The sequence below is a fragment of the Vitis vinifera genome, chromosome 5, assembly GCF_030704535.1.
Source record: "Vitis vinifera cultivar Pinot Noir 40024 chromosome 5, ASM3070453v1".
NCBI classification, from domain to species: domain Eukaryota; kingdom Viridiplantae; phylum Streptophyta; class Magnoliopsida; order Vitales; family Vitaceae; genus Vitis; species Vitis vinifera.
This window is the reverse complement of record NC_081809.1, coordinates 19,041,089-19,057,712: the sequence shown is the minus strand read 5'-3', so window position 1 is coordinate 19,057,712 and position 16,624 is coordinate 19,041,089. Positions and strand designations below refer to the sequence as shown.

At 39.2% G+C, this 16,624-nt stretch overlaps 1 protein-coding gene across 1 annotated transcript in view; it reads right to left on the bottom strand.

Moving 5' to 3' along the window:
* Positions 1 to 16,624, bottom strand: part of LOC100247000 (O-fucosyltransferase 1) — a 62,766-nt gene that overhangs the window by 2,292 nt on the left and 43,850 nt on the right. Inside the window, exons 6-8 of the mRNA XM_010651984.3 lie at positions 12,021 to 12,144; positions 11,631 to 11,914; positions 492 to 621 (exon numbers count right to left, since the gene is read on the bottom strand). Coding sequence (XP_010650286.1) covers positions 492 to 621; positions 11,631 to 11,914; positions 12,021 to 12,144 — 538 coding nt within the window. The remainder of the gene's footprint in view (positions 1 to 491; positions 622 to 11,630; positions 11,915 to 12,020; positions 12,145 to 16,624) is intronic.

Genomic DNA, 16,624 nt, shown 5'->3' with positions numbered 1-16,624 from the left:
TCCTTCTCTATGATTGAATTTTGTGATTATATACTGTTTTGTAGTTCTAGAAAACATTACACATGTAAATCATCAAAACAGGCCCCAAAACCCTTATTCTAATGCTAAATCCTCTTAACCAAATTCTTAATCACCCTTAAACCAAGCTATAACAAACCCTAACATTTATCAGGTTATCCCTAAAATGGCGCCAGATTTTAAAGATCCAGCATCACCAGGTAAAGAAAAGATTGTGGCCATGAAACATCCAATAATTTTTAATTTGGGAAAAGACTTGTTCAAAAATAGTGAATTTCATTGACTTTGAGAAGCCACAAGGCAACTCTACTTCTACAGTCAAACCAGCTTCCTTTTAGAAAATGCCTTTCCCTTTACAGGAATCCACTGTCAAGCATGGATGATAGTACTCAATCAAGGCAAATGCACAACTTCAACAAGACAGGAGGGCACTTGAAAAAAAGGGCAAAAAAACCAAAAAAAAAAAAGATTACCTCTTCTGGAGTTAATGGGCATTTTCCAATGGCCCTTCTTTCATGATAAACAAGTCTTTTTGCTGCAAAATTTTCTTTCCGGTACTTGGTTAATATACGTTGCTCTTCAGGGGTAAAGATATCTAAGCATCTGCAAGAGTTCATTATAACAACAATAAAGACCATTGGAAGGAGTATCACCATTCATATTTGTAGGATCTTCAGTTTCCAATTGTAAGCTGAAACATGACCCAATCAGCAATTATTGGGCAAAATAAAGGAAACTCTGAGATAATAGAATTCACATGTGGGTACACCAAGAACTTTCCACCAATCCATATGCTAAGCCTCCAGAAAATAAAGAGTCATGATCCACAAAAATCTAAGGTGAAAACAAGGCAAGAGCACCCACAATACACCGATCTAAATATTCCACTAGGGCCTCCATTCAACCGAACAAAATTCATCTATAATCCTTATTCCAACAGTTGTTCACATGGGTCTCTACAACCTTAAAAATTTGAGTCTTTTTCCCTATGAAATGGTAGAAGAAGATAACAAAATATTAAAGAAAATTATATATTGTACAAGAAAAAGAAATAATTTGTTGGTTTTTTAGTGACATATTATTGATAGGAATAACAACCATAAGGAAAGATGAAAGAATTTTTTATAATTATAACCTATTTCAAATGGGTTTGGGTATAGGTGTCAAGTGTGGATGTGTGTCTACATATCTGATCCTTCACATCTCAAATATTAGGATATAGTAGTCCGGCTGAAAAATGATCTTGAATGGCACTGAGATATGACATAATGAAGAGAAAATATCAACTGAAAGTGAATTTAGAAGCAAATAATTAAGGTATCCTTCACAAAAACAATGTTCTCTTTCTTTTCTCTTTTATCCATATTTTTAGAAAAGATATAACAAAAAAAAAAAAAAAATAGTGAATATCCAAATCAAGATAGGAATATCCAAGAAGGATCCCCACACCCACGCCCACATATCTTGTCTTATCATGTCAGCACAAGTACATCAGGGGAAGTTGAAGAGTCTATGTATCGGAAATCATGACTATTAGAAGAAATGGCAAGGGTCCTGAGAGTTGCTGCTTCATGCAAAAACTCTTGAGGTTAGGGACTCTATCCAATTCACCCTTCCTAGGACTTCATATGGCAGACCAACACCAACTAATGACCTGTTATTTAATTATAAGGAGGGAAAATAAAAGAAAGATCTTAACCCTCAATCTCCTCAATCTTGTGGGCCAATTTATTTTTTAGGTTAGTGAAAGCTTAATGTACAAGTCGTTTAAGGAATATTTTTTTCCTTGATAGATAAATAACCAAATATATTAAAAGCACAACAAAAAGACTTACCAAGGACACCGAGTGTACAAAGAGCACTAAAACAAATGCGAAAGGAGAAAATAACAAACCACTTCCCAAATCAAAGGCATTGTCCTAAGAAACAAAGAAACAAAGAAACAATGAAACAGAGGGCTTCCAAACCAATATAACCAAGCCCTAATTTGCTAAGAGAATAAGAGAACAACCCGACCAAGAAAAATGAGCATCAAGAGCATGCTTTCACCAAGAGCTACACCCCTAAGCCACTACCTAGCTCACATACCCACAACCCCAAGAAAAACAAGGAAGCCAACAACTGTGAAAACCTAACACAAAAAGAAAAGATTGGAAACAACATTTTCCTCACCACCTCCCATCCCCACACCTTAAACATATCCTGGACACTCAAAAACCAAATCCAACCCACACTTCTTACCTCTTCTCCCTTTACAGCTTGAGAGATTGTAGGTAATGGAGCAATCCAACTTTTGAAGTTCTCTTTCCAACCGAGAAGTAGGTGAAGGCCTCCTCTTAAAACTCGATCCCACCACTCTACAACTCTAGGGCTTCCAATTTTCTCAATAGGGAGTCAACTTCCTTTTCAAAGCCTTCCTTAGGAAAACCTAAGCACTCATTGAAGGAGACGAAATTCTTGTAAGCCAAATTGACGACGTTCTCATCAGACACCACATCCTTCCCCCCCACCAAGACTTTCCTTAGTCAACCCTTTCTTAAAACCACCATGAGGTTGGGTTCGCACTCTTGTCAACAAAAGGAAGAGTCATCGAGCAATCCAATTCCAAACCCTTTTTAGAAGGAAAAAGCAAAGGCTTGCAACCCTCAACCTTACTTTCAATCGGAGACTCCTCATTTTGCTCCCTCTAAGGAAGCAAGTTATTATCCCTCACCAACGATAGCCACGTCTTTGAGAGAAGAAGAAGGAGACAGAGCGAGAGACCTACCCCCCAAGAAGAAAGCAGAAAATGAACCCAAACTCACAAAACCTTCTGCTTCAACCAAGAGGGCGACATCAGTAGAAGGTGAACCAAACTCAAGGCATAAAGTAGTTGACAAAATGCAAGGATCAGGAGGAAGCTTCTGAACCCCCAAACCTTCACCAGAGAGTATGAGGGGCCTCTTAAGACCACTGGGTCTACAAAAGCAAGGGTCCTCAACAAAAAAGACCTAGCCCAAAACAAAGAACTCAAAAGCCAAAGCGGGCTAGCCCAAAAAGCAATGGGAAGGCTAGGCCCTCCCTTTTCCCAAACCAAAGGAGAAGTAGAGCTTGAGTCTCTGCCCACTAACCCAACTCCTTTAGTCTCCAAAGCATTGTTGCAAGTAGAGGGCATTGCACCCTTTAAAGCTAGGTTGGCATGCAAAGGCCCTGTTGATGCCACTTGACAATTTCCATGATTCCCAACATCTACCCCCACTCTTCTTGTCACACATGGCCACCCCTCACAATTGTCCCTGACCTCCAACACCCTATAATCCTCCATTGATGAAACCCTTAACAACTTTGGTGTAGACCCCCACCATAACTCAATGGTGTAGGCTAAAGACCCTCCTACCACATATAAGAGCCCATACATCCTCTTCCCATTGGAGCAAACTAGAATTCTGACCTAGTGCAAATGTTGTTTCTCTACTATCTCCACATCTATAGCCACAAAACCTTCGCAAGCATTACCCACTCTCTTAAAGAACTCCATTCCCCATAAATGCACAGGAAGCCTAGAAACTCTTACCCAAGTTTCTTTAGTAGGGACCCCTTCCTTGAGACACCCAGCTTCTAGGCTCCACCAATCCATCTTCAAACGCCTATGGAAATTTTAAGTTTCTTTAAAATCATAATTAGTAAGTGGTTGGTATTAAGGTCTTATCTAGAATTTAGGAAGTATCTATTGCAAATTTCTCATTGAATATCTTCTCATGGAGGGCATGCTAGAGCCAGACATGATGAAGTGCAAAGTTGAAAGGATTATTGTGGAGAAAAAGTCCTTTCAGGTAGAGTTTGAAGGATTGAATGGCGGAACTTGGGTATCAGTAACAGAAAGGAGCCGAGGTTTTGTAGTTTCAGTAGGATTTGGTATGGAGGAGCTGGATTGGTTGACGAAGCATTTGAAGAAAGTTGTGGAGTTGGAGGCTTCCAGGGGTATTATACGAAAGATTAGGGGCAAGACTAAGACCCTCTTGATGGAGATATGTTTCAATAACAGAGGGCGGTTCATGAAAGTTACAGAAATTGTTACAAAAAGGAAACCTTTATTTCTTGTCGTCCCCGAGGGTGTTAAAGGGAAAAGGTGGGAAGATCTTAGGAAGGCGATCCCATCAGTGCTAGAGTATCCTGATCAAGTCGGAGGAGCTTCGAAGGAGAAGAATGGAGATATCCAGATGAATAAGGACATTTACAGAGGAGAACGGTCATATGCAGAAGTGGTGGCAGAGGCTGGTTTTAGGACTGGAGGTATGCTGTTAGCCAGAAAATGGGTCAGAGCTGTAATATGTGAAAGCCAAGAAAAAGTCCAAGACTGGACTCACGAAGGAAAAGCCATCGCGAGGATGATGGGTATGAAAGGAATGGTGTCCATAAATCCCATTTCCGCTTTCAAGGGGTGCTTCTTTGTGAGTTCAACAAGGAGAGCGGAACGGGTTCATGATCAGGGAAGACTTTTCGTGAAAGGAAGGACTATTCTCCTAAGGAAATGGTCGCCTAAGGAAAATATGGTGGTTCACGGAAAATTCAGGAGCGGCTGGTTAGTATTGAAAGGTCTTCCTTTCCACTTGTGGGATGAAGTTCAATTGAACTTCATTTTGAAGAAATGGGGGAGGGTAACGAAGGTGGCAAAGGAAACTTTGAAGTTGGTGGACTTGACGAAGGCAAAGCTATGGGTGGAAATGCTTCCAAATGTCGTGTTACCAGCGTTGCTTGAGGTGGAAGATGGGGTTTGGACCTATACAGTAGCAGTTTCAGTCATCGGAGAAGATGATGAAGCCGACACTGTCACGTCCGAGACAACCCGTAGCAGGAACGAGTGGGTGAAAGCGGAAGGTTGCGTCTCTCAGTAGTCAAAAGTTGCAGAAGGGCTACGAGGTAGTATTAGGGACAATGAGTGCTACAGAAGGAGGCGTCTTCCCCTGGCACGTTATCGACACTCAAGGACAAGTTTGGCGGACAAAGGGGAGAATGGAAGGGGAAGGAGCAGCCTGGGCCCAATAGAAGAAAATTTTATTGGGCCCTTAGTGCCTGAGATCTCTTTTAAAGCCCACACGGAAATGGCCCAAAGTGGGATGAGGATTCGTGGGCTTCAAGCTGGCCCAAAAGCTCCTCAAGCCCACCAGACTGCAGCGGCTTCGTCTCCTTCTCCCCAACGAGCTGTTTCCTCTACAAAGGTGATCGTGATGCTTTGTCCAAGCGATGAGAGGGTCGGCGCCGCAGCTATCTTTGGAGAGGAAGGTCGGGCCGTTGAGTTAAAGGCCCAGTCTCTTCCCAACCCTAGCCCACTGTCAGACACCACCGTGGGCTGTAAGTTAATAGGCCCGTCGGGGTTGGGCCAAAACTTAGGAGGAACGAAGTCCTGTAGTATGGAAGTCTGGTCGCGAAGGGAAGAAAACGAAGCGAGAAAGAGGAAAGCTCCTGCGGTTCAGATGAGAGATTCTACGCAGGAGGAAGAGACGACAATTTCAAAGAAGATGTGGTCTTCCCTCCAAGCATTGATCGACGACAGGGACTAGCAGCGAGCCTCTTTTCCTACGGGGTTCATCATCATCAAGTGAAGTTCGCAACATGGAAGAGGAATTTGGGACGGGATTTCAGATGGAGCGAGGAATCAGAGAGAATCCTCTCTTTCGATGTCCACTGTTTGGTAATTTTTCGAGGGAAGATACCTCGGCGATCCACGAAGAAGACAAAGAAGGGCTAACGGGACGAGTGGGGTTTGATCCTCGTGGCTCTTCAGACATGGTTTCACCTTCTAATTCAATAATCAGAGGTAAATGACTCATCTTTGAGGGGATTTGCGAAATTCCGAGAGCCAAAAACTTGGAGGTATGTCAGCCCTCTCCTTCTCAGCCACCCGAGTCTTCTTCTTTTTCTTCTTGTAGTCTGGATTCTCCCTTGTCGAGTCCCTCTGGTCCACATCTCCCCAATTCAGTCCCTCTTTCTCAGTCTCCTACGGAAAATCAAGTTATCTAAAAAAAAAATTCTAAAAAAGGTGTTATTGACTCTTTAAAATATGGTGACATCCCTATCCGTGTTGAGGAGGAGAACCAGTGTGCTTTATCAAACCAGATGACCAAGAGCTGTACCCATAGGGAGTCTAACGTCAGGTCGCATAAGGAGGATTCGGGTGATCTCCTTATTGATGGCTTGTCCCCCAGGAAAATGGCTAAAGTGCGAGAGGTTTTATGCTCTCTGGACATTAAGGTGTATTCCAGGAGGAAGAACAGAGGCCCCACAGGTTATTGAGACCTAGTGGTTTTGGCTTGGAAGGTTAGGGTCTTTGTGTTTTTCCATGAAAATTATCAGCTGGAACGTTAGGGGTTTGGGTTCAAGGAATAAGCGTTGGATGGTTAAAGATTTTCTTAGATCAGAAAATCCGGATGTTGTGATGATTCAGGAAACAAAAAAAAGAGAAATGTGACAGAAGGTTTGTGGGTAGTGTCTGGACGGTCAGAAATAAGGACTGGGTTGCTCTTCCGGCGTCTGGGGCATCAGGTGGGATTTTGATCATTTGGGATTCAAAAAATCTGCGTAGTAAGGAGGTGGTAATAAGATCTTTCTCGGTCTCAGTCAAGTTCGCTTTGGACGGTTGTGGACCTCTTTGGATTTCCATTGTTTATGGTCCAAACAGTCCCTCACTTAGGAAGGATTTTTGGGTGGAACTTTTTGACATATATGGACTAACTTATTCGTTATGGTGTGTGAGCGGTGATTTTAATGTCATAAGGAGAAGCTCAGAAAAATTGGGGGGTTCTAGTCTAACATCAAGCATGAGGGACTTTGATAGTTTTATTAGAGAATGTGAATTGCTTGACCCACCTCTTCGGAATGCTTCATTCACTTGGTCAAATTTGCAAGTCTCCCGTGTGTAAGAGACTGGACCGTTTTCTCTACTCAAATGAGTGGGGGCTGCTCTTTCCCCAAGGCCTTCAAGAAGCCCTAATTAGAAGGACCTCGGATCACTGGCCAATTGTTATGGATACCAACCCGTTCATGTGGGGTCCAACACCTTTTAGGTTTGAGAATATGTGGTTACAACACCCTAATTTCAAAGAGAACTTTAGAAATTGATGGAGCGGGTTTCAAGGAAACGGATGGGAAGGCCACAAGTTCATGAGGAGACTACAATATGTTAAAGCCAAATTGAAGGAGTGGAATAAGTTTTCTTTTGGAGAGCTTAAAGAAAAGAAAAAAAGTATCCTCAATGATTTAGCTAACTTTGATGCCATTGAGTAGGTAGGGGGTCTCACTTCTGATTTGTTAAGTCAAAGAGCCTTAAGAAAAGGGGAGCTAGAGGAATTAATTTTGAGGGAGGAAATCCATTGGAGACAAAAGGCTAGGGTGAAATGGGTCAAGGAAGGGGATTGCAACTCTAAGTTTTATCATAAAGTGGCTAATGGCAGGCGAAATAGGAAATATATTAAGGAGTTGGAGAATGAGAGGGGCTTAGTGCTGAAGAATGCCAAGAGTATCATAGAGGAGATCTTACTTTATTTTGAAAAGCTTTACAAGAGCCCTACAGGAGAGCCTTGGGGTGTTGAAGGATTAGATTGGTCCCCTATTTCGGAAGAGAGCGCGTTAAGGTTGGACACCCCTTTCATTGAAGAAGAGATTTCTAAGGCCATTTTTCAGATGGATAGGGACAAGGCTTCGGGGCCTGATGACTTTACTATTGCAGTATTCCAAGATTGTTGGGATCTGATTAAGGAGGAGTTGGTGAGAGTGTTCGCAGAATTTCATAGGAGTGGAATTATCAATCAAAGCACTAATGCCTCTTTCATTGTTCTATTACCCAAAAAGAGTTTGAGAAAGAAAATAGCAGACTTTAGACTCATTAGTTTGATCACTAGTCTCTACAAGATAATAGCCAAAGTGCTCTTAGGGCGTCTAAGAGGGGTTCTACATGAGACCATCCACTATACTCAAGGCGCTTTTGTTCAAGGGAGACAAATATTGGATGCGATTCTTATAGCAAATGAGATAGTGGACGAGAGAAGACGGTCAGGGGAGGAAGGCGTCGTATTCAAAATAGACTTTGAAAAGGCCTACGATCACGTGAAGTGAGATTTTTTGGATCATGTGTTAGAGAAGAAGGGGTTCAGTCCTAGATGGAGGAAATGGATGAGTGGATGTTTATCCTCGGTATCTTATGCAATCTTGGTGAATGGTAGCGCTAAAGGGTGGGTTAAGGCATCGAGAGGATTAAGACAAGGCGACCCTTTATCCCCTTTTTTGTTTACTTTAGTCGCAGATGTACTGAGTAGGATGCTTATGAGAGCAGATGAAAGAAATATGTTGGAGGGTTTCAGGGTGGGTAGAAATAGAACTAGAGCGTCCCATTTGCAATTTGCTGATGATACCATCTTCTTTTCTAACACAAGGGAGGAAGAGTTGCAGACTCTCAAGAGTCTTTTGTTAGTGTTTGGGCACATTTCTAGGCTCAAGGTCAACCTTGACAAGAGTAGTATTTATGGCATCAATCTTGATCAGGCTCATCTTTCAAGATTGACTGAGATGCTTGATTGCAAGGCGTCCGACTGGCCTATACTCTATCTGGGTCTCCCTTTGGGTGGGAACCCTAAGGCGTGTGGCTTTTGGGATCCAGTGATTGAGAGAATCTCAAGTAGATTAGATGGGTGGCAAAAGGCCTACTTATCCTTCGGGGGGAGGATAACTCTTATCCAATCTTGCCTTACCCATTTGCCATGTTACTTCCTTTCCTTATTTAAGATTCTCATTTCAGTGGCTGCAAAAATCGAGAGGTTGCAAAGGGATTTTTTATGGTCAGGGATTGGGGAAGGCAAAAGAGATCATTTAGTGAGGTAGGATGTTGTGTGCAAACCGAAGGCAATAGGGGGTTTGGGTTTTGGGAATATTTCTTGGAGGAATCTCGCTCTTCTAGGGAAATGGCTATGGAGGTATCCTAGAGAGGGTTCAGCTCTTTGGCATCAGGTCATTTTAAGCATTTATGGTTCACACTCCAATGGTTGGGATGCTAACACTTTAGTCAGATGGTCACATCGTTGTCCTTGAAAGGCTATTGCACAAGTCTTTCAGGAGTTTTCCTTGTTTACTCGGTATGTGGTAGGAAACGGGGAAAGAATTCGGTTCTGGGAAGATTTGTGGTGGGGGGACCAACCTTTGGGAACCCAATATCCAAGACTATTTAGAGTAGTCGTGGATAAAAACATTTCTATTTCTTCAGTTCTCGGTCCTACTCGTCCTTTCTCTTGGAATTTGAATTTCCGTCGTAACCTGTCAGATTCTAAGATAGAGGACTTAGAAGGCCTCATGCGGTCACTTGATGAATTGCATCTATCTCCTTCGGTCCCAGATGCCAGATTATGGCCATTATCCTCTTTAGGGCTTTTTTTTAGTCAAATCTTTTTTTCTAGCATTATCTCAATCTTTTGGATCTCCTCAGGACTTTCCTTCAAAGTTCGTTTGGAATTCTCAAGTTCCTTTCAAAGTGAAGTCCTTTGTCTTGTTAGTGGCACACAAGAAGGTGAATACTAATGACATGCTACAAGTGAGAAGACCCTATAAAACCCTTAGTCCTGATATTTGTATTCTGTGCATGAAGCATGGGGAATCAGCAGATCATCTTTTTCTTCATTGTTCCTTGACGATTGGGTTATGGCATAGGTTATTTCAGTTAACTAAGATGGATTGGGTTCCCCCGAGGACCATATCTGACATGATGTCCATCAAATTTAAAGGCTTTGGTACTTCTAAGAGGGGGATAGTTTTGTGGCAAGCTGCGAGCATCGCTCTAATTCAGGTTGTGTGGTGGGAAAGAAACGCGAGGATTTTCGAGGATAAAGCAAGGAATTCAGAGTTCCTTTGGGACTCTATTGTTTTCCTTGCTTCTCTTTGGGCTTTCTGTTCCAAGGCATTTAAGGGGACTCCTCTTAATGTGATTCAACTTGATTGGATAGTGGTGTGTACTCCATAAGGATTGGTCCTTATAGGGAGTTCGTTTGTTTTCTGTGTATTTTCCTGTAATTTAGTTGTCTTTGGCGAGAGGATTTCTCATCCTTCTTCTTGTACTTCTTTTTCTATCAATATATCTTTGTGTCGTTTCCAATAAAAAAAAAAAAAATTCTCATTGAAAGAAGTTTTCATATTTTCAAATGTCCTATTTTTTAAAAAGTCTCCTCCGGTAAAAATTTCTATTTTCTTAAGGAATCTTCATTTTCTAAAAGTCTTTATCATTTATTTCTTTATTTTTATTTTAAGGGGATGTTTTAAAAGTTTTAGGAAATAATTAGGAGTTTTAATAAGCTACTATATATATGGTATCTTTTTTTTTTTATGTAGTTTGTTAATTTTTTTGGATTTTCCAAAGCCATAGATCAGGGTAATTGATTTAAAATGAGAAAATAATGAATAGTACCAATTTTTCCGCACACTTTGCAATTTTCAATGGTAAGACTTCATTATTTTTCTTCCAATGCAACTCCTAGAAGGCCTTAGTGAGAGGCTTTAAGGTTTTTGTTAGACAACCAATTTTTCTAAAAGCTTAAGCTTGTAAGATAGGACCCACAATGTATATCATGTACTCTAATGCCTTCTTTTATGGGTAGCCCTTTTTTGTGCTTACATGTGGGCTTGATAAAGTGAGGAAATAAACATGCAGCAAGATTCGAACACACGACCTCCCATCATATGAGACTCTAATACCATGTTAGACAACCAATTTTCCTAAAAGCTTAAGCTTGTAGGATTTGAGCCCACAATGTATATCGTCCACTCCAACAATTTTCTTTCTTTTCTTTTTTTTCTTCTTTTTTCACTTTCAGTTTCTTTTTCCCCATTGCCATGTTTTTACTTCCATCCCCATTGGTGGAGATTTCCAAGGATATTTCCCATAAAAATATACTATATACAGAAGTTCAGTGTCTTGAGCAGGAAGTAGTCAATGCACAAGCTGCATACTGCTTCTTGAGCTCTGATGGCAGAAAGAAAAGAGGAGATCTTTCTCGGATATTTGTTAGATCTTTCCAGTGGGTGACTTTTGTTTGCCTTCTCTTTTTTCCCTTTCATCCATTCATCAATGGATTCTTTCATAAAAAAATAATATGTTTTCAAAGTACCTATGGTTATTATAGAACACTGTGCTATTATAACATTAACAAACCACAACAGTATCCTAAGTAAATCAAACCAATCCAAGATATTTATCATCCAGTATCAGCACAAGCGCGAGAAGGTCCAAATACAACCTCAATGAACAATGAGGCCATGGAAAATCTCAACAACATAGGTAGAATGGGTCTCCTTGTACTTTATATCTAGTTTCGTATGGATTCTATCGTTTTTTTGACAAACTCGCTCTATGAGTGATTAGAGGGGCACTTATTACTCTCAATAATAGAGGCTGTAGGCAAGAGATTATTAGATTTCTCCCATCCGCCCTCTAACAGAACATATATACGCAAATGCGAAATGCATGAATGATTTTGCAAGATGCCAAATATAGATTTCTAACCCTCAAACTCCAATTATCATGAACATACCAAACAAAAAGGGGAAAAAAGAATGAAAATTTTCCCAAAACCCATATGCTAAGATAAGGAACATACCCTGCAAATGCAAGCATATCCATCTCGAACCGAAGATGTATTGACATGAAGTGACCTTGTGCACGAAGTTTGTTGACTATTGTATTGCTTAACTTCATAATATGTGGCTTAAATCTGAGAGCATGATAATTAACTCTGCACCTCAAGCGTTGGTATTCAGGGTTGTCAATTTCTTCTGCCAAACGGTGTGAAAAGGGAGTTAGGTAAATGGCACCATGTTCCTTCATCTTCTTCAGAGCATCTGTTGCATACCAACTGATGGGGGCATCTCTAGGGGGGCGAAGCTGAGACACCAAGGAAAAAAAGAAAAAAAATGTAATATCTCAAATAAAGAAATGATAAATGCTCCAAACTTGATGGACCTAATGAAACCAAATGTTAATATCCTACTTGATAAGCTTTTATCTTCTTGGTTTTCCCATTTTTGCGTGTTTCAGGAATGCTTTCCACAATCCGTACATCAAACCTCAGTACCGCAATAAAATGCTCAACATCATATATACCTTGAAAACCACTGCACATAGGATCAGAATTATGGTTGCAATTAGTTTCCATGAGATAAACCATATAGATATTGGTATTAAATACCATCTTCAGAGAACAGATAACTTTTAAAATAAAGATAAAAATAAAAAGAACAGTTAACAGAAGTATCAACAAGAAAGAACTAGCAAAGTAAATAAGATGTCGATATTGTCATAATGGAAGCTAAGATCAAGCCAAATGAAGTGGAAAAACACCAAGTGGAAAAGAAAGTATATAAAAGAGACATCAGCCTCAACTAAAATTTTAACTTCCAGTAGGTCAAAGAATTAAGACCATAGCACGCTCTAAATAAATCATTGAATAACTCCAGAAGTAAGAACATTTTCCAAGTAGCAAGAAATCATTTCTGTGATGGGTCAAGATATTTAATGAAATCTACAACATGAAATGAATAAAAAATGTGTGAAGTGTCAATGGTAATAAATGGATTGATTGATAAAATTGCATACATTATTTTATGAATGGGCAACTTGAAGGTTTGGGATAATCATAGAAGTCAAAATGATATATCAAACTTGAACACATTTTTTATTTTCTACAGAATTTCTCATTTAAAGATTATGACCTTAGGAAATCAAAATAGCACTCAGAAATCACAAATTGAAAGCCAATATTAGAATCATGACATGAAGCTATGGCTTAGATATCCGACTCAAGGGGAGGACTATGTTGTTCAGACTGACTTTAAAATTTGATTGATGCCTGGCATGGGAAGGTGATTAAAAATTTCCTATTTTATAAAGCAAGCACTCCATGAATTCCATGAACTAAGGTAGAGTATTTGCACGAAGAGCTCTGTTCTACTCTCAGAAGTCACCGACTCTAGAAGCCCAATCATGAACCAAATTGATTACTACCAAAAAGTGCTATTTTGTAGACCTAATTATAATGGTTTTAAGCACCTTTGAGTAGTAATCATATTCATTTAACCCAATTAATTCATTAAGGTCCTTAGTAATTGGTTTTAACCATTTTGTGGCAAGTTTACATGTTTTTATCAGCTTATGAATCAATTCAAGCATGCCAAATGATGGAGGAGCTACTTGGACAAGTTAAAGCAAGGATTTTGGAAGTTTACAGGCTTGAATTTCAAGTGGAAACACGAGCACAAACAAAGGGATAGCCATTTCGCAAGGCAAGGCAAAGTACCTTGCCAAAATGCAATTTTCGCAAGGTGAAAATGCACCTTGCCAAATTTGGCAAGGTGAATTTACTCATGATGCGAAAATATGGCACTTCGCATCATGAGTAATTCACCTTGCGAAAATTTCGCAAGGTGCCTTTTACCTTGCCAAATTTCCTCTGTTTCTCCACGCACGCACCACTGACTTCTCAGATATTTTTAGCTTGATATTTTCTTGTGTAAATTCCTTTTGTAACCTTGTATTCAGCCGACATAAGGCTTTATCTTGTAATTTTGCTATATATAGAGGTGCACAACACCTCCAAAAGATATTGGGGGATCGATCCTCTGTACATTAACTTAGAAATATATAAAGCTCTGTTTTTCTCTCTTCTCCTGTTCTTTCCCATTTCTATTTTCTTAGTAGCCAAACAGCCTCTGAGGGCTTTTCCTCAGAGGATGATTGGCTAAAACTTTTAGTTTCTCAAAGTATGGATGTTATGTGATGGCTTGGATGCAATCCCATGGAAATTTCTCGCACCTGGAAGGTAAGGTAGTCGTTTTTCATTAATGGTTCATTAATGCAAAGTTTGGTTTTTATTTCCTTTGGACAACTTCCAACAGCCAATACTTGATAAGCTTTTGGATTTCTATCCATTAGTTATCTCCTACGAGCTATTGGAAGGTGAGGTTTTCAATTCCAAGTTTTGCATTAATCCGTTAGAACCAATTTCAATGGTCATTGAAAGGTGAAGTTTATCACCTGGAATGACTTTGAGTTGCCAATATTTGGTAAGCTTTTGGCTTTAGACCATTAGTTATCTCTTACGAGCCATTCAAAGGAAGTCTAAGGTGAATAACCATTGATGAAATTCACTACCATCTGTTTTGCCATTTTAAAGGATTAAAACTTGATTTGTTAAATCCATACCAATTCGGGAAGCAAACATCACCATAGTTGCAACCCCAACGCGAGGAGCCTATCCTGAGATTTCCAATTTGCATAAGAGCCAGAGCATAGCTATCCTATCTTTGAGAAACTTGTTTTTACACCCTTTCATTTTAGTCTTTAATGTTAGCTTAGATTAGTTTAAATCTTTCTAGAACATTTACATCTTCTTTTAAAGCTAACATCCATAAGAAAATCACCTATTTTCCTAATTTGAATATCACTAGTGTTTGCGAAAACCCTTCCCAGTGAACGATCCTAGAACCACTATGCTATAGTAGCTTGGCTACTTTAGTAATAGTATTTAAGGTATAAATTTTGTTGATACGCCTTTAAAGCTAAGCTACCATGAGTCGCATCACAAAGCAAGGGGGTAGTAGACACCAAATCCTTCAACTTCTTTATTAATGTTGCGAACAAAAAAATTACATGAACAAAGGTAGAGTATTTGCACGAAGAGCTCTACTCTAGTCTCAAAAGTCACCGACTCTAGAAGCCAAATCGTGAACTAAAGCAAGAGGGTAGTAGACAACAAATCCTTCAACTTCTTTGTTAATGTAGTGAATGAAAAAGTGGAGGTGAGAATCATAAAAAGAAGGAAAGGCTATTCTTTTTTTTCAATCAGAAAAATCCTTCAACTTCTTTGTTAATGTAGTGAACGAAAAAGCGGAGGTCAGAATCACAAAAAGAAAGAAAGAATATTCCTTTTTATTCAATAAAAAACAAAAATGTATTAAATATGGATAGAAAAAGTGCAAAAGAAGGATGAGGAATCCTCCCAAAATACAATGAACTAATCAAAAAGTATGTTTGAAACCTCCAAAATACTAAAACATCAGTACAGTACCACATAAGAATATATAGAAAAACAACTAAACGAGAGGAATGCTTCTATGCTTGCTACCTTAAACCTTTTGATCTACACACTGAATACCAATCACTCTGGATCACATCAAGAGAAATATCCTTAAATGCTATGGAGCAAGAGGCTCAAAAGGAGAAATAGAAGGAATGAGATCTCGAAGAGTCTCTCAAGCCCTCACCTTGTCCTAAAAGATCCTAACATTTCTTTCTTGCCAAACAACCCAAAAAACCCAAGACAAGTAATTTGCCAATGAACTATGCCTATCATGGAGCTCCCCAAGCCCTTATATGAGATGGTCATCATGTCACAAATACTCCTAGGGGGGACCCAATCCAAGTAAACTATTCTAAATAGTTTGTGTCATAACCCCAAAGTCAATGGACAACGTAAAAAAAAAAATGATCCACCATTTTTCCATTCTCCATACACAAAAAGCAAATATCAACACTAAGGCCTTTATAGGGTCTTCTCAATAGTAGCATGTCATTGTTGTTGCCTTCTTGTGTGCCACTAGCCAAGCGAAAGCTTTGACCTTAGAGGGAAAGAATATTCTCATTTGATCAAGTTTAGAAAAAAGGCTTTAGCATAGTGGTTGGTTTGTGTGGACAGCTGTTGTAAGTGGAAATAGAAGGAGATTGATGTAAGACAACCCTAGGATGGTTGCCTACACTCAAGGGTAGGTGGGTTAGGGTTTTATTTTTAGGGTGTAAGGAGAGGAACAAGGAATAAATTTTATGGTACAGAAAAATATAAGATAAGAAATAGAGAGAAAGAAGAAACAATGAAGAAAAGATGAAAAACCTCAGGGTCTCACTAAGGCCTTCTAGGAATCTCACCTAGAAGAAAATCAATGGAGTCTCACCATTGAGGGTTGCATTGCAATGAAAGAAAATATAATATTATTAATATCAATTCACCCCTTTGATTTACAGTGATTAGCCTATTTATAGGCTTCTCTAAGAAATCTAAAGTCTACTAAGACTCTAATAACATATTATAACTCTAATTCTAATTATAACATCCAAAGTTTGCTAGGACTCTAATAACCTATCATAACTCAAATTCTAATTATATTATAACTTAACTAACTAATCCTAATTAGACTCCAACAAATATCAATCTTAATTCAATTCTAATTAATATAAATCCTACTTAAAGTTTACTTAGGTCTTCCCTTTCCTCCTTGAATAAACTTTAAAAGGTTTTCCCCCATCAAAGACACTCTCCAGAAAGCTCAATGGAGGATGGTTCAAGGTTGACATGTATTAGATAAAACCAATTCTACATTTTAATAGAGAAACAATACCTATATTTATACAAGAGGATAGCAGATTCCGACCCCTAAATTACTCTTATAATTCAACCCTTATACAATTGTCCTACCATATACAATAGTTGATTAATTCTACCAATTATCATTTATCAAAAAATAAAATAAAATCAGCCAATTATAATACAGCAAGCCCAATACAAACAAATCCCTAAACTTGGGAACTCTGCCAAATTCCCAA